This window comes from Lynx canadensis, chromosome B3, assembly GCF_007474595.2.
Source record: "Lynx canadensis isolate LIC74 chromosome B3, mLynCan4.pri.v2, whole genome shotgun sequence".
Taxonomy (NCBI): domain Eukaryota; kingdom Metazoa; phylum Chordata; class Mammalia; order Carnivora; family Felidae; genus Lynx; species Lynx canadensis.
In genome coordinates this window covers 86,300,527-86,325,689 of record NC_044308.2, presented here as the reverse complement: position 1 = coordinate 86,325,689, position 25,163 = coordinate 86,300,527, and the positions used below count along the sequence as shown (strand labels likewise).

The 25,163-nt window shown below is 34.1% G+C and overlaps 1 protein-coding gene across 1 annotated transcript in view; it reads right to left on the bottom strand.

Annotated features, from left to right (window-relative positions):
• The window catches only part of MIPOL1 (mirror-image polydactyly 1), a 321,677-nt gene that overhangs the window by 263,132 nt on the left and 33,382 nt on the right, over positions 1–25,163 (bottom strand). Inside the window, exons 2-3 of the mRNA XM_030318980.1 lie at positions 8,045–8,182; positions 7,386–7,464 (exon numbers count right to left, since the gene is read on the bottom strand). Coding sequence (XP_030174840.1) covers positions 7,386–7,404 — 19 coding nt within the window. The 5' untranslated portion in view covers positions 7,405–7,464; positions 8,045–8,182. The remainder of the gene's footprint in view (positions 1–7,385; positions 7,465–8,044; positions 8,183–25,163) is intronic.

Genomic DNA, 25,163 nt, shown 5'->3' with positions numbered 1-25,163 from the left:
AAATGCTTAAAATCAATAAGCATTACTATGTTTTGGAATATATCAAATTACCTTAGGTACAGCCAGTGAAACTATTTTAAAAAGGAAAATTTAATTTTAATTTAAAAAATGTAATTAGCAAAAACTAATATATTCAGTATCTACTCAACAAGTATAATTTTACCAACATGAACTAATCACTTTTAACTCTTTACTCACTAGTAGCATCCTGATTTTGAAGTACTAAAAAGTGCCATATGTGAAGACTAGACTCACTCCAAAATTAAAAATGAAAGTCAAATAGGGTTTTTAAAAATAATTACTTTTAATTTACATCTTATCAGCAGAATTTTACTATTTGGCAAGGAATTATTGAATTTATCCAAAAGCTACAGATTACAGTATTTTAAATTCAGTCAATATTTTTAATTTAGTCATTTGGACTATGAAATTTCAAAATTTTGTAGCCTGAATTGTTCTGTTTGCTTCTTCATATTCTCTGAGAAAAAACAAAAACACAAAAGACAAAAACACAAAGAAAAACTGCATCTGAAACTACTCCCCTAAAGATAATTATGTCCTACACGTTAGGCTGTTCTTAGTAACACACACACACACACACACACACACACACACACACACAGTTGGGAGTATTCAGTTACCACCCCCCAATGTTTTATTCAATTATCAGATATATTGATAACCAAAATCAGTGAGTAAATGTGGTCACATCAGTGCTACTCTACAAACAGCCAGTCAACCTCGACCACTGTGTAAATCACCATAATTTGGGTCTATGTAACAACGAATATTGATTCCGATCTCCAAAATCAACAAAATGCCAATGCACACTCAGGACTGTACAGGAATCATACTAAAGGTGACAAATTAGCCACTATGGAGACCACAATTGTTATCTTAAATATGATAAGATGAAATCCTAATTTCTTTTAATTTTTTTTTTTTTAACATTTATTCATTTTTGAGAGACAGCGTGAGCTGGGGAGGGGCAAAGAGAGAGGGAGAAACAGAATCTGAAGCAGGCTCCAGGCTCTGAGCTGTCAGCACAGAGCCCAATGCAGGGCTCGAACCCACGAACTGTGAGATCGTGACCTAAGCTGAAGTCAAATGCTTAACCGACTGTCACCCAGGTGCCCCCTGAAATCCTAATTTTTAAAAAACTTGAAGATTCAATGATATCGTATCAAGATTTTTGTTGTAAATATGTGTTCCAGAAAGTGCTCTAGCATGAAAGGGCCATAACCAGAAATCAATGAGGAATTTTATCAAAGACCTCAGAATCTTAAGGATAGAGAATTTAAAACAAAGCAAAAACTTTTGAAAACTTCAGGTATGTTTTTTTTCTATTTCAAAAAACCATATTCATATTTTCATGGCCACAAGTAAAATATGATAGAGCCTGCATATAAAAAGAGGTATATTTCCTTAAGTCAAAGAAACAGTCACAAGTTGTTCAAAGAGAGGATCATACCAATAGTACAGAAATGGGGAGAGGTAAACGTATTAAAAAAAGAAATTTACCATTTGTTGTGCTTATTCTTCATAGTAATTATCATTTTATAAAATAAAGGACCAAAGGTATAGTGAGAATTCCACATGAAGAATATAGCCTGAACTGATTTAAAACACTTGAATGAATGAATGAATGAATGAATGAATAAATAAATAAATAAATAAGGCAAGACTCCTATTATCTTGCAAACTTTTCCCCTTATTCAGAATTTATGGGTGGGTTCGACAATTGTAGCAAATGTTCCACTATAGTAGGGGATGTTGACAGTGAGAAAGGTTGTGTGTTTGTGGGGGGCAGGGGGTTGAGTAGGGGGGTATCATGAGAACTCTGCACTTTCTTCTGTTTTGTTATGAATGTAAAATTTCTTTACAAAATAAAGTCTATTTAAATATTGCCAAAAAATAAAGTAAAAAAATACAATTTATGGCATAAGTTGGTACATGCGAATTATTCATATTAGAAACAATGAATCTCAAAGTACAGTTCATAAACTTTATAACCAGTTAGAAAACTTAAGTTGCCCTTATAAACGTATTTTTTGCGTTCCATTTTTCAACTGAGGCCAATAATAGTTAACAGAATCATTCATATCAAACTTAAAAAATAAAGACACAGAGTCCCATTTAGTTTAATAGTTATTTAATATAAAAGAAATTTATGTTTTTATGAAAGAATATAACCTCAATCATTCTTTTAAGAGTTTTTAGCATTTCCTCTGTAAATGAATCAATCCTTGTTGACCAGCTGCCAGTAGTCCTAAAACCACTCTCTCAAATATTCTAGAGGGTCCTGTGTGAGAAGCAACCAGCACTCTACTAAGTTAAGTTATGTCCTATAGAGATGAACAGTAAACTTAATCAGACCTAGGACCCCTATTTATGGCATATGAAAAAATAAAAAATGCATTTTTAAATTCACACTTGCCAAAAGGAAAAGAAAAATTCATTGTGTGGTACCACTAGTCTGAATTTTATTGCAATTGGGATTTCAATCAGATAAAATTATATTTTATCTTAAATGAATATTATTGACTTTATATTGTATCCTAACAAATATAGGCATACTAAATACAAGCTGTACTACTTGGAAAAAATCAAGTTTCTAATGGTATTGTGAACAGTATATTTGAAGACAGTATTTTTATAAAACTAATAACCATTTCAAATACTATTATGTATGTTTCTTAATAGTTTTAACACTTTTTTATAGACCTGCCTTTCACAGCTGGGTAGAATAACAATGACAACGCCACCATTTATTTAGGCCCTGTAAAATATGTTAACTATTTTTTTTTTTTAAGTATCTGTAAAAACCACACTAGTGAAAATAATTGCCCTGGTATGGGAAATACATATTACATAAACTCATTTCTTTTTCAGGTGTTGTAGTAGGGCTTTTACATACACAATCTCTAATCTCCAAAACAGTCCTAAGGGAATTATCTCGCTACTCCATATACAAGAAAACTCAGGCTTAAAATTATGAAATTTGTCCCCAAGTCCAGGTAGGTAGTAAGTGGAAGATTAAAAATGTGAAACCCAGGTCTATCTAACCCCCCAAAGTGTGTTCTTTGTACTTTAACATTTTATTGAAATGATTAAATGCAATGGTTCTCCAGTAAAATTTACCTTCCACTATGAAATAAACAAAACCAAATTACAACACATTTTAGGGAAAATATAACATTACTTAATAGAAGTCAATTATTAATTAAAGTACAAGTCCTGTAATTTAACAGGGAATGATTAATTAACTAGATTTCAAAACACTGAATTTCAAGAAGTGTCTAATAATGCCTAGGGAATCTTTTTTTCTTTTTTTTTTTTTTTACTACCAGCTATGTTGCTGGTAGAAATGGATGTCCATTATATGCAACTTAACATTTTCTTCTGTGCTGCTTTCAAAAGAAAGTTTATGAAAATGATACGAGATTCTACAATCATATTTTAGTCATAATGATCAGACATTTAAAAGCATGCTAGACCTTTTTCTATAGTGTTTCTATCGATGTCTCCCCTTATAAAATGCTTGCAAATCACGTAATAGTTTTAGATGTAATTTAATTACAGAACAACAGATGGACAAAAGGTGAAAAGAATACATGCTTTGTGAAATGACAAAGATAGATGAAGCAATAATAAAAGAGACTGATGGTGGCACACAGGTCCCAAATACCAACTAGATATACACAGTATTCTGACTCTATAAGAAACTAACAAACCATAGACAAGTTACCTTTTCCTAGGTTTTAGTTATTTATTTTTGCTTAGCAGAAAAACCAGCAGAATCATGGTTATAAAAGATAATTGCTAGTCTACTTCTAAAACAAAGAGGACAGTTGCTTTCACTTAAATTCACAAGATAAGGTTTTTAAAAATATTTACTAATTTCCCATAAACTGCAATATCAAGGGACCCAAAGCAGTTCTAGCAGTGGTTTTTCATCTCAAGTTTTAAATGCATACAATGATTTAGAATCAGATTCACTCTGTAAGCTTAAAATAGTTTAAAAACACATGAGTCTTATTTAAATTGAGATAATATGTAAGTGAAAATAACTACTCTGTATAAAATACATATTAAATATAATTCCCTAAAATAGTAAACCTAAAAATCATATTGAAGAAACTCATAAAACTGAATGGTTTTTGTCTGAAGCTTCTTCAAACTGCATGATTCTTACCATTTCTAACCTTCAATTGGTAAGAAATATTTAAAATATAGACTTAATATTTAATTTGGGTAAGCACAGTAACCTTTTTTAACCTTTCTTAGGGAACACTGACCCCTAAAGGTTCTAAATTTGAATAAGTTTCACAATATTCTGAATTTAAATGGCATTCAGACGTCATTTTTACTTACATTATTGTAGGTATATATGTTTATGGCAGATATGTTTGTTCATAAATATGTAAACTATTTTCAGTGGACTATTGTGCGCTATAAATAAACAACTAAACCATGTTTCAGCTAACTTAATAAAAGGCACCAAATTTAATAAGAAATATCCAGAAATGTATCAAACTATTCCAAAAAATTACTCACCAGAGACTTCTAACCCTCATGTCTTTTTTCTTACATAGATAAGTAAATAGTTAGTAAATGCTAAAAAGGGCTAAGCAACCAATCACATAGCAACTCATTCTGGGGGGGGCTGACCGTACATACATCCTTTGATTATAACACTTCATTTTTTTTTTCTGAAAAAGCAGAAAAAAGAAAAGCCCTAAAAAACAAAATTTCACAAAAGGGCAAGACATCATTTACTTCTTAAGAAGCCAGAAGATGTTATAAATGCTCACCTGGCAACACTTTCATTCACTCACACTTAAAATTTCATTCATTTAGAGTTGTGTTTGTAACTACTCAAACCTGGAAACATTTTGTAGATACCTTCACTCATCCTACCTACCCCCTATAGCTTTACATTTTCTAAACTGTCAATAATAACAAAACCAAAAAAAGTAAGTTGTTACATCTGTTAAATTTATATACCTCATCAACTCTAACTTCAAATATTTCAGCAATGTTTCTATGATAAATCTAGGAAAAGGCTTAGCCACTTCAGCACTCCTTATAATAAAATTTGTAAGGTGACACAAAGGCATGTGTGTGTAATACAAGTTTTTATGTAGTTCAATTTCTTAAAAAAATAAGTAAAATAATGTATAAAATAACTAATTACCCACCCAGACTATGAATACTACTGTAAGACAGAGCTTTGAAGCAATTAGTGTTTTATGATAAATCCTGTGAACCCCGATATCAAGGCAATGACCATGTGAGATTTTACTGTTTAAACATATCACTTATCACAAAAATCAAAAGATATTACATTTACCTATTTAACTTTATTTCTTAATAATGTTTCATTAACAGGCCCTTTATATAAAGGAATGTCTTTCCTATTTCTGATGTAAAAAAAAAAAAAAAAAAAGCCCGTAAAAATGCAAATTTTCTTAATGATGTTTCAGTCACGTCTATTGTAGTCCGTGCCTTCTGCAAACTCTTTATGCATCTATGTCTTTAGTCCTAAAAGCTTCCTTTCTTTAAGTGTCCTAGAGCTTCAGCAGCTCCCTTCCTGAACTTCTTTCCTGGTTATTCTACACTTATGAGAAGTATTTCCTCCACAGCCTCTAGATCTTTAGATATATTAAAAATAATTCCTTTGGCTCCTTAGAGATCCTTTCGTCTATAATTTGAACAACATGACTTCCACAGCAATGTGACCTCTGAATAGGGAACATAAGTAACAGGGGCATCATTATTTACTTCCTCTTTTCTTATTATTGCACATAAATTGAGTAAAACTGCTTTGAGCTCTTAAAAAGAAGAATGTTTCTTGTTTATCATAAATGAATAAAAACAGCTACAACAAATTAGTTCCCAGCTTCACACCAGTACAATCTTATCACAAACTTGAATATAAAGAGAATGGACCAAAATGAAGTGTCACAAAACCCATTCACTAAAACTATAAACTTTCCCCAAAATGGCCTTTATCCTTTTGAAAAAGGTGATAGTATGGTCAATATATGGTAAAAGAAGAACCCAGTTGAGGTAGAGGGCACCAAAAAAGGGAGAGAAGTGTGCAATATTTTGGGAATAATCTCATTTTTTTTAACTACACAATTTAGAGGAAAAAAAATGATGTACATACAGACTTAAGCCTTCAACAATATGCAACACTATATTCAGAATGATTCGTTTCTCAGGGATTTCAGATTTGCAACATTTTACTGTAAGATACTTCAATTAAAAACCTAATATTTTCTAAACTTCTCTCTTTATGGCTGTCTGTATTTTGCTCTATAGACAGATGTCCCCTGCCTGCCTGTCCACTTACCTACCTACATGTCTGCCTGCCTATCTATCGTCTCTCTGTGTTTTTCAGGCTATCTCTCAGTCTGTGTGCCTTTTTAAGTGTGTTTCTGTCTCTGACTGTTCTCTTCCTTTGCCTGTGGATCTTTCTCTCCCTGTCTCAGATTCTGTTTTCATGTCTCTCTCTGTCTCTGCCTGGGAATGTCTTTCTCTGTATCCATCTGCACATCTATACATGTCTCTGTTGCTTTATCTCTGGCACTCTCTGACCCCATCTCTCTGCAGGTGTCTCTTTCTGAGTGCATCTTTTGGTGTGGACCTGTCTCCTTTACCTGTATGTGCCTTGGTCTGTTTCTCTATGTGCATGTGTCTCTCTCCACATATATGTCTCTCTCTCTCTTTATGTATATATTTTCTATCTCTCTTTCACTGTGTGTCTCTTTTTGTGTGTGTCTGTGTATGTCTATGCCTCTATCTCCTTCAGTGTGTCTCTTTTTACCCTGTCTCTCTCACTGTATGTCTCTGTCTCTTTCTCACTGCTGGTCTCTGGTATCTTCCTCTGTGCATCTATGTGTGTAGGTCTCTTTTTGTGTGTATCCTACACATGCGTGTCTTTCTCTGTGTATGTGCTTCCAACATGCGTGTCTGTGCCTCCCTCTCTGAGTTCAGTATCTCCCTCCCTGTGTCTGTGTCTCTCTTTGTTTGTGTTTCTTTCTCTGAGTGTGGCTCTCAGTATGCATCTCTCCCAGTCATTCTCTCAATCTCCTCTCTTGATCACTTTGTTCATGTTTCTTCCTCTCTCCCTGCTGTTTTCTTCTTTCTCTCTCAGTATCTCTTCCTCCATGTGTTTCTCTTTTTCTGTGTGTCTTTCTTTGTGTCTCTTTTGCAGTATGTGGGTCTCATTGTGAGTGCCTCCTTCTTTGTATGTGTGCGCGTGCATGTGTGCTTGTCTGCCTCCGTCTAATATACTGGTTAGAACAAACACACTTCATTCAGTGCCTTGAACTAGCACAACACCTGGGGTTTGGTATTAATACCTTAAAAGTCCTTACCTTTTGACCAGTCCTCCATTTGTACTTCTATTCTTGTTTGCTCTGGCAATGTCTCTGGTTTTTGCTCCAAGATTTGAAGCTAAAATAAAGCCAACTCTAGATAAATAAACTGAAAACAATATATCGGAACACACCTAAACCTTACCTTTGTTTAACAGAGAATTTACAGGATAAATGGTTTTCTAAAACATTTATAATGGGACTATTAAGTGTATATTTCAACAGGTGAAATTAAATCTTTTTTTCTAAGAAAAAGGTCCTTTCTTTCACACTTACATTTTAGTAAATACAGTTCAGGTTAAGCTTCTAGACATTCTTGCTCCTTTGGTTAGAAAATCATTTAATTTATTTAACTTAAGACTTTTCTAATTCCATCAATTTAAGACAAATAAAATTTTTACTCTATTTGTCATAAACTTTACACCAAAAATTTCAAATGTATTGGTTTAAATTTACAATGTGTATTTTCATATAAAACATTTTATACTTGTAAAAGTAATTTAAGAATACTATTCAATTTTTTTTAAAACATAGACTATCATTAATTTGAACAATTGATATTTGTGTCTTGCATTTGTTTTTACAGTAAACATGACAAAAGCTACGCATGTTTTTTTTGTTTTTTGGCATGCTTTTAAGGAGAATAAAATTAGATTTACCTCACAGCTAGAATTCTGCGTTCTTTAAAAAGTCCTCAAATAAAGCTGTCGTAAGCTTCTCCTTTTCCAATTTTCTCTAAATATGTTGATCTGGAGTTGGCAATCTTTTTCTAAGTTCCTCATTTACTTTTGGATTAGCTGAAAATATAGGAAGTTATTAATATCAAAGAAATATGTCCCAGTCAATGAAGCCATTTCCCTACATATTGCCCAAAAAGGTTAATAATAATTGCAGTCTTTTAATAAGAGATTCATATAGCAAGACATGTAGAAAATACAGTCTTTAATAACCTCTGGAGTATTTTAAAACATGTCTTACAGGCCTTAATGTGCTTAGTAATATACTATTTAAAACCATAATTTTATCCCTCTGCAATATACAGTCACTCTTCCTCATCATTTACCCAGCTAATGAATGCCAGCAATTAGTAAAATGTAATCCCATTGCACAATCATTTTAATGCTTTTAGCACTCAGAAAAGTAAACACCAAATTAATACTGCTCAAGCCATATCAGATCCTAGTTGGAAGCAAGCAATTATAGTTCAGCTCCTCAGGTGTAATTAAATGATTGAAATGATTTAGTTCCATAAATGCAAGTTAATTCATAAGCAAGCAACAAATATACTGGGAGTAATTACAAGAAACATTGACAGTCTAAGCAGGGCTAATTCTTTTATGAGCCTGATATAGTAAAATGCTGCCCTCTCCTGGGCATGTAAGTGAATATCTCACAGCCAAAAACAAACAAAAAAAAAAAAACCCACCTACCCAAAACCTAACTTTTAAAAACCTACCAGAAAAAATAGTAATATCCAATATATCAATTTGATTTCATTCCTTATACAAAAAAAAAAATAACATATCTTATACTGTGATAATTTCTACACACTCTGGTTATTAATGCTTTTTCTAATCAAGCTCTGAGTCCCAAAACATACTAGGCAATTTCTATACATCTAATGAAACAAAATCATTCACATATAACACTGACAGACTACAAGTGAAACTTCTAGTACCTGTCTGGACTGCCAGGCCACTGCCTATATTCTCTCATCATTAAACCCTAAGTGAACTGTTACAGATAGTAACTAAATCATGCTTTTTTATGTACTTTTTTATGTACTAGAATTTGCATGAAAAATAATCTCTGAAAAAATATAAAACAAAATACTGTATTATAACTGTACGTGATGGTCTACAGCTGTTTTTAATGAACTTCGATAATAAAAATAAAATGGTGTAATATCATTACAAACACATTTGAAAACATAAAAAGTAACAAGTGATACACAAAGTAAAATGCATTCTGATTTTACTTAGTACCATTCCCAACTTTTTACTTCCTTAGGCTAAAATTCAGAACAAATTGACTTGTATACTACTCAGATGGTTCTTAACTAAACTTCTCACACTATCTATAAGAAGCTTATTTGTTATACATTTAAGTTATACTATAATCAATAAATCTGTGTTAACACATATGTATTTGAATCACTAAGCCCCATGAGAATCATCCCTTTGACTAACTATAAAATTAAATTGAGATTCTCAAATATTCTCAAATATTACCAATAGCACAACAAATGCTTAATTCTCCAACAAGTGCAAGCAATACTCGCAGTGTATAATGTTTAACACTACCAATACTTTTGTGGAGGGAGGAAACATTATTGCTCTTCTGATATGCTTTCAAATGCATTAAAATAACCATATTCTAAGTCATATCCTAACTATAAAAATAGAATAAACCAAAATATTAAAAAGTCTTGCCACTAAGTTTAAAATGTACAGCACATTTGCTTTGCCCTTGATGTCACAGTCTTATTTTTCAATTCATATCTTGTACACTGTAAGTTAATTGCTTTTGGAAAGTACTTATTATTCATGTAAAAATTAATGTGCCAATGTGTTTAAATCCTCTTAAATGACCATTCATGCATCTCTCTTCTTTAAGTACCAATGAAATCTGTCAAAAGACATCAATGCAAAATGGTCTTAAAGAAAGTTCTAATAGAGATTTTTTTTTTCTGCTAACACAAGATTTTCATATTCACCAACTTTACTTAAATTCCATTAATTTTTTAAGCTACTTTTAATAAATTCACCAAGTAAAATTTTTAGGCCCCATAGTCTGTCATTTGTGTTCCAGCTGACATTATGAATATTAATAACAGTGTTATCCTGATTAAATAGGCTTCATATGAAATCCCTGTGAATCCTATAGCTCAGACATCTCATTTTTCCAACTCTTTATGAATTTGGATTCAGACATTAAACTGGAAAAATCTTAAAAAACAGATTTAATGGCACATTTGCATATTGTCAAGCAAAAATTAGATGTTCTAATGATTCAAATAATTACAACTTATATATCTACATATTGTAAAAGGAAAAGATTTCTGTAAACATGCAACATATTTTATATTTCTATTAATTTTAGGACAAAGGAGAAGACTAATAAAATACCAACTCCTTTCCTTACACTCACTTTAAGATTTGACATCAAGAACTTGTTTCAATCAAAAATTATATATTCATGTTAAAACTAGTTGGATGATTTATATAGACATCTTATCATGTCTAACTTATCATATCACAGACAAAATATAAGTTAATTGCTTTATCGTTAATAATGTTTACCAGGTTCAAGTAGCAAAATAAAAACAATTCCCAACTAACGTGTTTATGAGTTGTGCTGGAAAAATTACCCAGGTTAAAAAAGACAAAAAAAAAAAAAAAAAAGTCTTTAATATAACAGAACACACCACATTAGCATCTGTTAAATTAAGATCTTCTCTATCACAGATTCCCAACCTTATTCCTTCAAGTTGTTTTTACTCTCAAAGGAAGTGGTCTTATTATGTAAAAAAAATAAAAAATAAATAATAATTAAGGAAACTGCATACCCCCTTTTCTCTCTAGGTAGATGGGAATCTGCATTCTTCTGCCAAAATTTCCTACCTTTACCCTATCAAAAAAACAAAGAATGAAAAAATTTAAATAAACATCTCTATCATCTGAAATGTGACTTGACTCTTCTTGTTTACTCAGCAGTAAAACACCTCATGAACCAAAATTTGCTCTTTGACCAGTCTAAAATTTCTAATCTGCCTAAAAATTTATAAGTGACTCTGACATCTCTCCTTTAAAATTAAAACAATGCCTTTTAGGTAAAGAGGCATTTTATTTAAAAACGGGTTTCACCAATGTACCAATCCATTGTACCAGGATTTTTAAAAATTTATTTTAAATAGGAGATGCCCTGAGGGCGTCTGGGTGGCTCAGTGGTTAAGCATCCAACTTCAGCTCAAGTCATGACCTCACAGTTTGTGGGTTGGAGCTCTGCATCAGGCTCTGTGCTGACAGTTCAGAGCCTGAAGCATGCTTTGGATTCTGTGTCTCCCTCTCTCTCTGCCCCTCCCCAGATCATGCTCTGTCTCTGTCTCAAACAAAAATAAAACATAAAAAAAAAAAAAAAAAGACCCATTCTCAGGGTGATTTGTTAAATAGGAGATACCCTTCTTATCTTCCTCTGCAAAAGCCATATTATAGCAACGGTTCTTGATGGACTTTAGTTAATGGCACTTTTTTCATAATACATCTTTAATTTAATCACAATTTTTGTAAATTGAATTCAATAGTGTCAAACCAGGAATCATTTGTAACACTGCCTCATTCATATCCAACCGTAACCAAAAAACTCCAAATTTTATATTTCTTAGCGGAGAAATGTTGCTAATTTCTGCACTGAAAAGATTTCATTAAAAGGCTAATGGAGAGCACTGTATTTCGGAGAGTCAAATATTTTATCACATAACTCAATATATACCATATATGCATATGTTCCACTGATGGATTTTCTTCTTATTAGACCAAAGTATCTCAAACATTCACAGTTCCTGGCACATTCTTTTCCAAAAAGCTTTCACTCACTGTGCCTCATGTCACAGCCCACTCCCTACAAAGCTCTAGATAATCCAAGGTCTTCAGAGCCAGGAAAAGCAAGAAGAGGTTTCAGGAGAAAGGATAAGGGATAAAAGAGGCCCCACCCCATAGCTATCAAAACTTACAATGCACATACTATTTCATCCCTCAGTTCTACTACCAGAAGTATTTAGAAAAATATGTAAAATATATTTTTATGTACAAAGACACTCACTGAAGCAGTATTTGCAAGAGAAAATACGCTCTAGTCATACTTGATTTCTTTCTGTTCCTTGAACTCACCAAGGTTATTTTTGACTCAGAGCTTTTATACTTGCTTGTCCTTCTGCCTAGAAGTCTTTTTTTCTAAAGCTCGAAACAATTTTCTTCATCATTCAGACTTTTTCTTTTTCTTTCTTTCTTTCTTTCTTTCTTTCTTTCTTTCTTTCTCTCTCTCTCTCTCTCTCTCTCTTTCTTTCCTTCCTTCCTTCCTTCCTTCCTTCCTCCCTCCCTCCCTTCCTTCCTTCCTTCCTTCTTTCTTCTGGCCATCCTACCTGAAGTAGGATAGTACCTATGCTTCTGCCTTCGTGAAATTTCTTAATTTGTTTAGGTTTTATTTCATTGTTTTTGACAGATCTCAGCCAACTTACAAGTCTATGTAAATTACATGCAAGCAGGGCTGTGGATCTTCTCCTTCATCTATATTCTTAGAAGGTATTTGGCATATAGTAACTACTCAGTATATATTTAATAGAAAGGAGGATGGATGGATAGATGGATCAATGACTAGCAGAAATACAGACTTAACATAAATGTTCATCAACAGAAAACTGAGAATATAAAGTGTACAACCATAAAGCAAATCTGTATGGTTTATACTATAAATGCATACATGTACTGTGTGTGGAAGATTCTTTCAACAAGCATTTGTTAAGCACTTATATATTATATGTCAGACACTGTTCTAGGAGATAGATAGGCAGTGGTGAGTAAGATAAATAAATTTCCTACTCAGAATATGTCTTTGGCCAAAACAATGCAAGTACAAAACATAAAAGTAAAAACAGAAAGAAATGTAAAACTATACTTACATATGCATACATGCTTGAATAGGCAAAGCAAAGAATACTCAGGAAACTATTACCAGTGGTTACTGTGAAAAAAGGACCTAAGAGTTGAGGTGGGGATATGGAGGAATGAGAGAAAGAAGTATTTTTTTTAATGTTTTTATTTTATTTTTGAGACAGAGAGAGACAGAGCATGGGCGGGGAAGGAGCAGAGAGAGAGACCCGGATCCAAAGCAGGTTCCAGGCTCCAAGCTGTCAGTACAGAGCCCGATGCGGGGCTCAAACCCACAAACCGTGAGATCATGACCTGAGCCGAAGTCGGATGCTTAACTGACTGAGCCACTCAGGCGTGCTGAGAAAGAAGTATTTTTATTTCATTTTATATCTGCATAACTTGATGTTTTAACCATGTGCATGTACAATTTTTAACTTAATAAATATTTATTAATAATCTTGGAACTGAACAGGAAATTTTGAAGGAAACCATATTACACCTGAGAGATATAAAGTGAATAAAAGGGACATAATCTTTATGATTCCCTTGAAACTTTGAAAAAAAAATTATTGTTGCCTAATTACTCTTTTATAATTATACTTTATTATGGTTGTTTGCTTGCTTGCTTGGTTTAAGTACAGTGAAAATTTAAATTAATATATGGTAGGAATTTTTTGGAAAAGTTTAAAGTAAATAAGTTTCTGAAGAATTATGCAAATATTTCTTAAAACAATCACATTTCTTTGTTCAGTTAGGGACTATTTATTTATAGAAGTCACAGTGTTCAGGATTTTGAAGTTTGTAATAAAAAAATTTATTAAAGGGTTTATAATAAAAATAAGTTTTTCTATATTATGACTACTGTATGTCACACATAGTTCTCATGTTATATATTTAGTAATCAAGAAATTACTAATCAAAAAGGTAAATTACTCATCACTGAAGGTCAAGGAAGGACATCAAATTAAGAGGAAATAAATATTTGGTGTTTAAAATAAACAGCTTTCATGTTTTCAAAACTTGAAGGGCAAAACAATATACCACTTGGAACACTGTGACTGTTTTTAGTGCCAGTTACAAATGACACTTTGAAAATGGAAATTGCATTGCATAGCCTTCTGATAAATTTTTAAAAACCAAAACTTTAAAACTAGTATTATTTTTAGAGAGCTAATGAGATACAGGATTTTCTAAAATATCCTGAAACGTTTTGCCGTAGGCCAAACTAAACTAAATCACTTAATCTAGCACAGAACAGAATATAAAAACAAAGTCAGCTTATAGAATAGTTTCTCTAGGGAACAAACAGCCTGTTTTCATAAGATTCATGTGGGTGCCAAGTTCTGATGCAATTACCTACTCCTTTACACAAAGGCTTGCATTTCCACACAACCAATTGAAGTTCTTGGCATATCAAAGGTAAAAAAGTATTAGAGCAAGTTAAATCAATCTATAATGACAACTGGTATGAGCAGCCACTTGAAATCAAATGAAATAACAGCTATTAGAAACTGTCTTGCTAAAATAAAGTACAAATAACCACACAAGGTCTTAATTAATTATCAGGAATCATAATGCTAACAGATTTTTATCAAAAAGCTATTTAATAATTCTCTGTAGTTTATAGTTACTGAGACATTAACAAATAGAAGCTGAGCATCAACATATTCCAAAAACAAGTTATACTTTCCCTCCTGTTTTGAACACTTAATAGCAATGCATACATTGTATAATACAATGTTTATGCCATTTGCTAACATTACAGTACCTAATCATTCTCAATGGGCAGTGCTGCCTGCAAACTATGCATTTCACTTTTTAAACTGTAATGTTGGGGCGCCTGGGTGGCGCAGTCGGTTAAGCGTCCGACTTCAGCCAGGTCACGATCTCGCGGTCCGTGAGTTCGAGCCCCGCGTCGGGCTCTGGGCTGATGGCTCAGAGCCTGGAGCCTGTTTCCGATTCTGTGTCTCCCTCTCTCTCTGCCCCTCCCCCGTTCATGCTCTGTCTCTCTCTGTCCCAAAAATAAATAAACGTTGAAAAAAAAAAAATAAATAAACTGTAATGTTAAAGACAACTTCTAGGTTGCAAAATATAATTACTAGAACAAAATCTTTAAACAGCAAAATAAATGTTAGGCTCTAATTTCTTGTTCAATACCTAGGAAATCACAGCTGTCAGTCTCCTTTAACTGAAGAACTACAAAAGCTCATGTAATTTCTGAAGTCATTCTTAATAAATATTTTCATTAACGAAAAGTATGTAATAAGAATATGGTCCTAAAAATAGATATTCCATAGTTAACAATAAAAATACAGTATGAAAAGAAAAATATAAGCCACCCTATATATAGTAATTTCCTTCCATAAACACTTTGATTCTTCTTGCATTTAAAATTACGATTTCAACCATAAATTATATGTAAATATTCCATTATCTCTTTTCTTCATCATACTATGTAGTTTCTTAGGATCAGTACATGTTCACTAAAAATTTTTCAGAAAATACATTTAAAAAACATTCCTAAATGGCAAATCAACTGAGTTAAAGATATTTATAAAAAAATTAATAGTAATACAATTATGCAGTGTTCTAAAGTATTAAATACATTAAACAATGTGTGCTTTTAATTTTTTAAAGACATTTTTCAAAAGACACTGATGATCTTCCATTTTAAAACATAAGGCTTTACTTCTTTCAAGAAAATTGCAGCTCTGTGATGTGGCTGTGCTCAAAATGGCTGTATAAATAATTTGACATTTTACACTACTAACTGTGTAAGAAAACCTTTTATAAACTGTGAAGAAAAAGAGAAAACAAAAACTGCCATAAATATCTAAGGTATTACAAAACAGCAATCAAACATTATAAGCCTCCTGGTTGAGGTATGTAATACAAACTAATATGTATCATCCTGTGGAGGGAATAGGGATGGGTAGAGATTGGAGGGCTAGGGGAGCCGAATTCATAAAGGCTGGCAGAATAAGATGAAACAAGATTAACTAACATGAACCACGAAGGACAATTGTTGAAGCTCTGTTATGTGTACATACAGGTTCATATTGTTTCGCTACTCTTGTACATTTAGGATTTTCCATAACAGATAGTTTAAAACACACAGTGTAAAATTAAAGGACATATACAGCATTATTTACTTGCTAGCAAAACCCATTAAATAATCGTTCACAGGACCAGCAATGAGTGTTCCATGTTCTATAAGAATGTTATTAAAACCCCATCAATCTCATGCCTGATATATATATATACACATATCACGCAACAAATACTGCACGCACATCTTTCACAGATACATAGGCACACACCTCACATGGATTTATACTGCATGTTATCTGAAGAAAAGCTTACAAATTTCATCTTAGCATACAGGAACTGAAAAGAAAATAATATCAGCTGATAATATATATTAAATGCTAAAATAGATAACATATTAAAATGCTTTGGAATTACTCCCTGACCTTAATCTAACAACTTCCTGAAGCTAAGACAATATGTTACCAATGACCTAGTGCATATGGGAAACAGGGTAGGTACACTCTGTCACCTTTAGCAAACATTTTCCTCACCAAGCTAATTACAGGCCATCTGCTACACCCTGAAGCAACATCCTAGTAAGTTACTGCTACTGACTTGCAATGTAAGTAACTAAGTTTATGATATGCTGTAGTCATAACTATATAAATTTGAAATATTCTCTAATTTTATTTACACAACATTTATTTCTATTCCTGAGGATTTTTCCCATTTGTAGAACAGTCATATTTCTTTGAAAAGGCATGTGATCTTAAATGAGGATGACTTACATAGAAGAATCATAAGCAGAAATAGTGATCATGACTATAACACCATGTCTCAAAATTTCAACACTTGTCACCTTTTAATACATGTTAAGTCTATGGCTGAACCAACAAATTAGGTAAATTTTATACTTCATCACACTGTTTACAATAAAATTATTTTACTAAGTAATAACTTCTATCAGTGAAAGAAATAAGTATATCTGTAATCTAAGGTGAAATGACAGTCACAGGTCAGGTCCTACACCCAATTTAATTCTTTTTAATTTAATTTAATTTAATTTAATTTAATTTAATTTAATTTAATTTAATTTAATTTAAGAGAGAGAGAGAGACAGAGAGAGAGAGAGGGAGACGAACCCCAACCAGGCTCCACACTCAACACAGAGCCTCATGCGGGGCTTGATCCCACAGCCCTGGGATCATGACCTAAGCGGAAATCAAGAGTCAGATTCTAAATGACTGAGCCACCCAGGCTCCCTCAGTTTAATTCTTTTTTGATTCTTTATTTTGAGGAACTGCAAACTCAAATTCATTCTGATTGAAATAATTAAACATTTGCTGGAATACCTCCTGATAGCTACTATTCCAAACTTTAAAATACTGACTAAAATATTTTTAAATAAATATTTTAAAACACAGATAAATCTCAAAAGAAAGGTAAACATTCACCTGTCAAAATCAAACCATAACAGAGTGGGACTTGAAGCCAAGCAGTCCATGAAAATGTTGAGAGCAAATTGAGTTAGAGGTTCAACTACACTGACTTTCACCATCCTTAAATAGCAATCAGATAATTTCCAACCACCTGTTCAATATCTTAGCCAGACACAAGGCACCTGCCAAATTAGGTGAAAAAGTTAACTACCCAAGATCAAAACCAAAAGCCTTTAACCGTGGCGGGACAAGGAATCCAAATCTGCACTTAAACCAAGCAACTAACATAAAACTGTTTTAACAACCTGATAACCTGTATTCCAGCCAGAAGTTTAAAAGGGAAAAAAAAGGTCATGTGCTAGATTCCTTTACAAGATAAAATCTTCTGAAAATAAGCTCACAGCCATTCAAAACTATAAAATATATGAAATAATCTGTTGTAAAAAAAGATACTACAGACATACAAAAAAGAGGTGGGGGTTCACACTTGAATTAGAGAAAACTAAGCAATCTGAAATCAATCATCAAAATAGGTATGATTTTTAAATTGCCAGATAAAGCAATGTAACTATTAAAGAAGATCAGGCAGTTACTAAATAAGCATGGATAGATACAAAAAATGGCCTAGCAGAAATCACAGAAATGAGAAATATGTTCACTGAACTTGAAATGACAGATGAAGTGAAAACTAGAAAACACTGGAAGTGAAAATTGATGATTTGGAGACAAGGGAGAAGAAATTCCCTGGAATGCAGCACAGAGTAACAGAGTTGGAAATATGAGAAAGAAGAATCAGGGAAGATAAAAGTTCTAACATATGTCCAATAAAGGTTAGAGAAGGGGCGAACAGAAAAAAGAAAGGAAAAGCAAAATAATTATACTCTGATTAGTACAGAGAATGTGTCCCTGGAAAAGAAAACTTGAATGAGATTTACACAGTGTCAACATTTCTTAATTCCTATAGAGATGCATTTCCAGCATCATATTTTGGCAATGATCCTTCATTTTCATCAAATTCCTGAAATTATGGCACACCTATACTGTTTTGTTAGGTACAAATCAGAGTGATGCATTTAATACCCTTCATAATATGAAGAGATGTTTAATAATGCTAAGCCTGCTGATCTTTTTCCTGTTTCCTCAATGTTTACATGAAGGCACAGGGAATCACCAATATAATTGCTGTTAATATCAGCATGACACTATTTCTCCATTTTTTATTTTATTTTTTTATTGTTTATTGGGGTGGGGGGGAGGGGAAGACAGAGAATCCTAAGTAGGCTCTGCGCTGACAGCACAGAGCCTGATGCAGGGCTCGAACTCACAAACTGTGAGATCATGACCTGAGCTGAAGTTGGACACTTAAACCAACTGAGCCACCCAGGCACCCCTCCTTTTGTTATAGCCCAGTATTATTACTTACACATCTCCTATTACCAATTGGTCAAAACTGTTTGCTAAAAATCAAAACAAATGGCAGAATGCAATGCCACACTTAAATGCTGAGTGCATATAGTACAAACTGCAGTCTTCTCACTGGCCAAGAGCATATGATATCACTCAGAGCATAGAAAAAAATATGGATTAGCATTGTTCTAAAAGTATTTCTTTATACTTTACCCACCTTTACATTCTTTCTCAGGAAGCTGGCAGAGAATGTGCTCTACCAAAACAAGGGAGTAAAGCATGAAAGAAGTAGATCCTGGTTTTAGAAAACAGAGGTCCTATCTAAGGAGAGAGGTAAAAAGAATACCTAAGATCATGATGAGGGAAATCATGGGATAACAGCTATACACCAGACATTGAGGGAAACCATTCAAACCTGACGGCATTAAGAAAACTTCAGGAGCGTCTGGGTGGCTCAGTCAGTTAAGCATCTGACTTCAGCTCAGGTCATGATCTCGTGGTTTGTGGGTTTGAGCCCTGTGTCAGCCTCTGTACTGACAGCTCAGAGCCTGGAGCCTGCTTCAGATTCTGTGTCTCCCTCTCTCTCTCTCTGACCCTTCCCCACTCGCACTCTGTCTCTTTCCCTCTCTCAAAAACAAATAAAACGTTTAAAAAAAAAAAGAACTTGACTGTACAAGTGCCTATTAAAAAAAAAAAAAAAAAAAAAAAGAAAGAAAAGAAAACTCCAGGCATCTGAGAAGTGATTCAAAAACTAAACTAAGTTTGGGGTTCAATCAATAAAAATACACAAAAAACTAAGCAACAAAACAAATACAACAGCAAAAAGCTGTGCAAGGGAGGGGGAAGGGAAAATAAAATATACATGTATTAGTTATGATTAGCACCTACATGACCATAATAATGTAAATACTATATATTTTTCTAAATAATTGCAATATAACTATGTAAGAAGGTTGAAAAACAGAAAGTGAAGGTGTACCAGGGCCAGACATATCAACAGAGACCTACCTCCTTGTAGGAGTTACCTGGATTGGTTTTCCCAACTTTTACTCTTCCTTTCCATTTGGAAGACGTAAACAGCTAAAAATTACATTTTCCAGTCTCTTTGCAGCTCATAGTCCAAATGTAAACAAAGGTTTTACCAAGGAGATGCAGTACTCCAACAAGATATGGGAAGAAAGTAAGGCAGAGGACACCTGTTTGCTTTCAGCATGTAAAGTCAAACATGGATGTTTCTGGTGGCAGGGACTGGTCTAATGTCTAGTGTGAGACCCCTGGTATGACAGCCAGTTGTGGTGGTAGCAGCATCAGCTTTCTGACCTCTAGATTGCAACAGTAATATAATGATGCTGAATCATGGTCTACAGATAATCTCTAACTTCTGTTCCAGCATTTGGAATAATTTTATAAACTCTAATTCCCTATATAAGGCCCTTTCTGCTTGGAATACTTAGGGTGTGTGTGTGTGTGTGTGTGTGCACATGCGCGTGCCTTTCTGTCCTATAATGTGACTGATGACATTTTGCCTATCTTTGATAGCTTCAGGAAGTAATGAAATCTGTGATAAGACTGAGGTAAGGGGGATCCAGAAGCAGCAATATAAGCATGTTATATAGAAATATGAAAGTAGAGGGATATATCATTTGCATTATATAAAGTTGCATCCACTGTTTAAGTACACATTTGGTGAGTTTTGACAACTGTCTGCAATAGTATAACAAAAAAATACCATTATAAAGTTGCCTCATGCCCCTTTGCAATAAATCTACCCCACTCCCCAATCCCAGGCAACCACTGATCTGTGTTCCTTTACTATATAAATTAGATGCTACTTCCAGAGTTTTGTATAAATGGGCTTATACAATGTATACTTGAAGAGTCCAGCTCCTAGCCAAAAACCTATGTGTGATTTTGCAAACCCAACCACAGGCAATTACAAAGCCTTCATCTGGCAGGCCTCCCAGGAAGAAGTTGCTTTCCCTACACCAGATATTGCACAACCATTGCACTGCAGTCTCTGAAGAGAGTTGTAGTCAAGAACTCAGCCCACCTGGCTGGCCAGGCTCTTAGGCACATCTATATTACTAGCTATTCAGGGGTCTCTTCATCTGGAAGATCTTCATCAGGAGATCTCCTTAAATGGTGGGGAAGGAGGATACTTTTTTTCCACTTTGACTCAGTGAATAGTACTTTTCCACTCCTAATCCCTCCCTCTCTCCCTCCTCTCTGTACTCTACTCTTACCCCCTGAAGCCCCCATTGCTCAACCTGGGTCCATAAAAGTACAGAAGCTTTTTGTTTGGGGCTCCCTAGGCTGTGAGAGGACCCCCACGTCTGTGCTGATCCACCCCACCCTCAAATGGGTGCATTGTTCCATGGGAAAAGATGGGCCAGTGGGAAGTTAGTGCTTTCCCCATTTAGTCTCTTGCTATATACCACCACATAAAGTGATTAAAGGCTTGACAATTAATTTTGTTTTGGCTTACCTTTTTTAACTGCTAGTGACACCTAGCCAATCAGCTTTCTCCAGCTCAGCTGAGCCCCTGCCAATACTCTTTTGTATCTGAAATTTCACTTAACATAATTGAGATTCACTGATGTTGTATAAAACACTAGTTTGTTTCTTTTGCTCAGTAATATTCCTTTTTATTGTGTGAATACACTGCAATTTGTTTATCCATTCACCTATTAATGGATATTTGGGTTGTTTCTAATTGTTGCCTATTATGAATAAAACAGTAATAAGTGTGGTAGGACAAAACTTTTTGCAGCCACAGGTTCCCAGTTGTCTTGAATAAATATCCAGAGTCGAACTGCTGGATCATACTAACTTTGTAAGAAACAGCCAAATTGTTTCCTAAGGTGGTTGTACCATTTTACACATCCACCAGCCGTGGGTGAGAGTTCCAGATGCTCCACATTCTAAAACTTGGTATGGACACTCTTTTTATAAATATAAATATAAATATAAATATAAATATGTAAATTTACACACACACACACACACATGTATCTTTTACTGTTCACTGTAGCTGGTATGGTACAAACTGGAAAAGACAAAACAGACGTGTTTTGCCTTACCAGTTTTTTTTAATATAACTGACATATATAATTATATTAGTTTCAGGTGTACAACAATGATTAGATATTTGTATATATCATGAAATGATCACAATGCCTAGTTAACATACAACAAACACAGTTGTAAAATTTTTTTTGTTGTGATGAGACCTTCTAAGATCTACTCTCTTCACAACTTTCAAATATAAACACAGCATTGTTAACTATATTCACCATGCTGTTACTTCCATGACTTCAGTCTTAATTTTAATCATTTCTTGTGTATGCAGTAATATCCTATGATTTTTAATTTGAATAACCTGTTTAATGATGATAAGCATCATTTCAAATGCGTATTGGCCATTCATACAACTTCTTGTGTGAAGTGTCTGTTGAACTCTTTTGCCCATTTTTTCTTAATGAGTTACTTGTTCTAATTACTAAGTGGTAAGAGTTCTATTTTTTTTAACATTCATTTATTTATTTTGAGAGAGATTATGTGCACATACATGCACACGCAGGAGAGGGAAAAAGAATGAGAAAGAGAGAGGGAGAGAGAGAATTCCAAGCAGGCGCCACACTGTCAGTGCAGAGCCCGACACGGGGCTTGATTCCACGCATGACCTGAGCCAAAATCAAGAGTTGGATGCTCAACCAAATGAGCCACCCAGGTGCCCCAGTGGTTAAGAGTTCTTAATGTATTCTGAAAACAAGTCCTCTGCCAGATATAAGCATTGTAAATATTTTCTTCCAGTCTGTGGCTTGCCTGTTCATTTTAGTTAATGGTGTCATCTGGGAAAATATTTTTTATTTTAATAAAGTCCAATTTATCATCTTTTTCTTTTAGCTTAATATTTTTGTGTTCTAAGAAATATTACCAACTCTAAGGCCACAGCTATTTTCTTTTATGTTTTCTCCTATAAGTTTACTGGTTTTAGGTTTTACATTTAGATCAATGATTGATTTCAAATTTTGTATATAGTCATAAAGCAAAAACCAAAGTTCACTTTTCCCATTATTCGAGCACCATCTGAAAAGATTATCTTTTCTCCATTGAGTTACCTTGGCACCTGTTTGAAAATCAGTTGGCTATGTATGTGGGGGTCTGTATTTGGGCTCTTTTTGTATTCCATGTCTATCCTTTCACTAATACCAAATCGCCTTTATTACATCAGTTTTGCAGTAAGTCTTGAAATTAGGAGGTATCATCCTACATCTTTGTTATTCTTTTAAAATATTGCTTGGCTAAGCCCTGGGCATTTTCATATAAATACTGGAATTGGCTTGTAAATTTCTTTTTAAAGAGCACGCCAGAATTTCTGACGGAGATAAATGAATTAAGAAGAAATTAAAAGTTTAACCATCTAATTCATAAATATGGCACACCTCTTAATTTACTTATGTCTTCTTTAATTTCTATCAGCAATGGTTTATGGTTTTTGGTGTAAAGGTCTTACACATATTTAATAAAGTTTACCCCAAGTATTTAATGCCTTTAGATGCTTTGTAAATGTAATTTTTTTAAGTTTATTCATTTTGAAAGAGCAAGCACACACAAGTGTGTACAAGAGCAAGCACGTGCACAAGAGAGAGTGGGGGAGGGCGACAGAGAAAGAGAATCCCAACCAGGCCCCATGCTGACAGCATGGGGTCTGACATGGGGCTTGAACTCACAAACCATAAGATCAGGACCTGAACCGAAATCAAGAGCTGGACCCTTAACCGTCTGAGCTACTGAGGCAACCCTAAATGCAATTGTTTTATCTTTTTCAATTTTCTTTGCTATATACAGAAATACAATTGATATTTGTATTGGACTATGAAACTTACAACCTCACTAAATTCACTTATAAACTCTGCTCATTTTATTATAGAGGCTTCAGGATTTGCTACATATATAATTATGTTGTTTGCTAATAAAGACATTTTTGGGGGCACCTGGGTGGCTCAATTGGTTAAGCATCTGACTTCAGTTCAGGTCATGATTTCACAGTTCGTGTGTTCGAGTCCCACATCGGACTCTGTGCGGACAGCTCAGAGCCTGACACCTGCTTTGGAGTCTGTGTCTCCCTTTCTCTCTCTGCCCCTCCCCAACTTGTGCATGCATGTGCGCTCTCTCTCAAAAAAAAATTAAAAAAAAAAAAGACATTTTTTTCTTCCCAGTACACATGCTTTTATTTCTATAAAGCCAAGTAATTAAGACAGTGTGATACTGGTGCAAGGATACAGGAATGATTCAGTGGAATAAAGAGTACACAAATAGACCCTCGCCACACACATACTCACACACACACAGACACATATACCTAATTTATGGCAAACAATCCACAGCGATGGAAAAAGCTAATCTTTTCAATAAATGATGCAGGATCATCTGGGTATCCACACAGAAAAAATTACCCTCAATCCCTACTTTGTACTATACCAAAAAATTAATCTGAGCTAGATCACAGATCTAAACATAGAATCTAAAGCAATCAAGCTTCTAAAAGAAAACAAGGAAGAATATCTAACTGACCTTGGGATGGACAAAGATTTCTTAAAAAGTATACATAAAACACTAATTATACATTTTAATGAAGTCTAATTTGTCAATCACTAAAATTTTTCTCTTCATCAAAAAATGCCATTAAGAGGGTCACCTGGGTGACTCAGTTAGTTAAGCAACCAACTCTTGATTTCAGCTCAGGTCCTGTTCTCACAGTTCATGGGATCAAGCCTGGAGTCGGGCTTTGTACTGACAGTGGGGAGCCTGCTTGGGATTCTCTCTCTCCCTCTCTCTGCCTCTCCCCACTTATGCTCCCTCTCCCTCTCGCTCTCTCAAATTAAATATATATATATTTTTAAATGCCCTTAAGAGAATGAAAAGACAAGCAACAGACTGGGAGAAGAAATATACAACATGTTTAAGGATAACAGACTTTTGGGGTGCCAGTGGCTCAGTCAGTTAAGCGTCCAACTTCGGCTCAGGTCATGATCTCACAGTGAGTTTGAGCCCCACATCTGACTCTGTGCTGACAGCTCAGAGCCCGAAGCCTGCTTCAGATTCTTTATCTCCCTCTCTCTGCCCCTCCCCTGCTCACACACTCTCTCTCAAAAAAAAAAAAAATTAAAAAAAAAAAAAAAAGATACCTGAATTTGAAGAAGGCCCTCAGCCAAAATAATCAAAAAAGACTCACAAAGTATTGTCTCCCA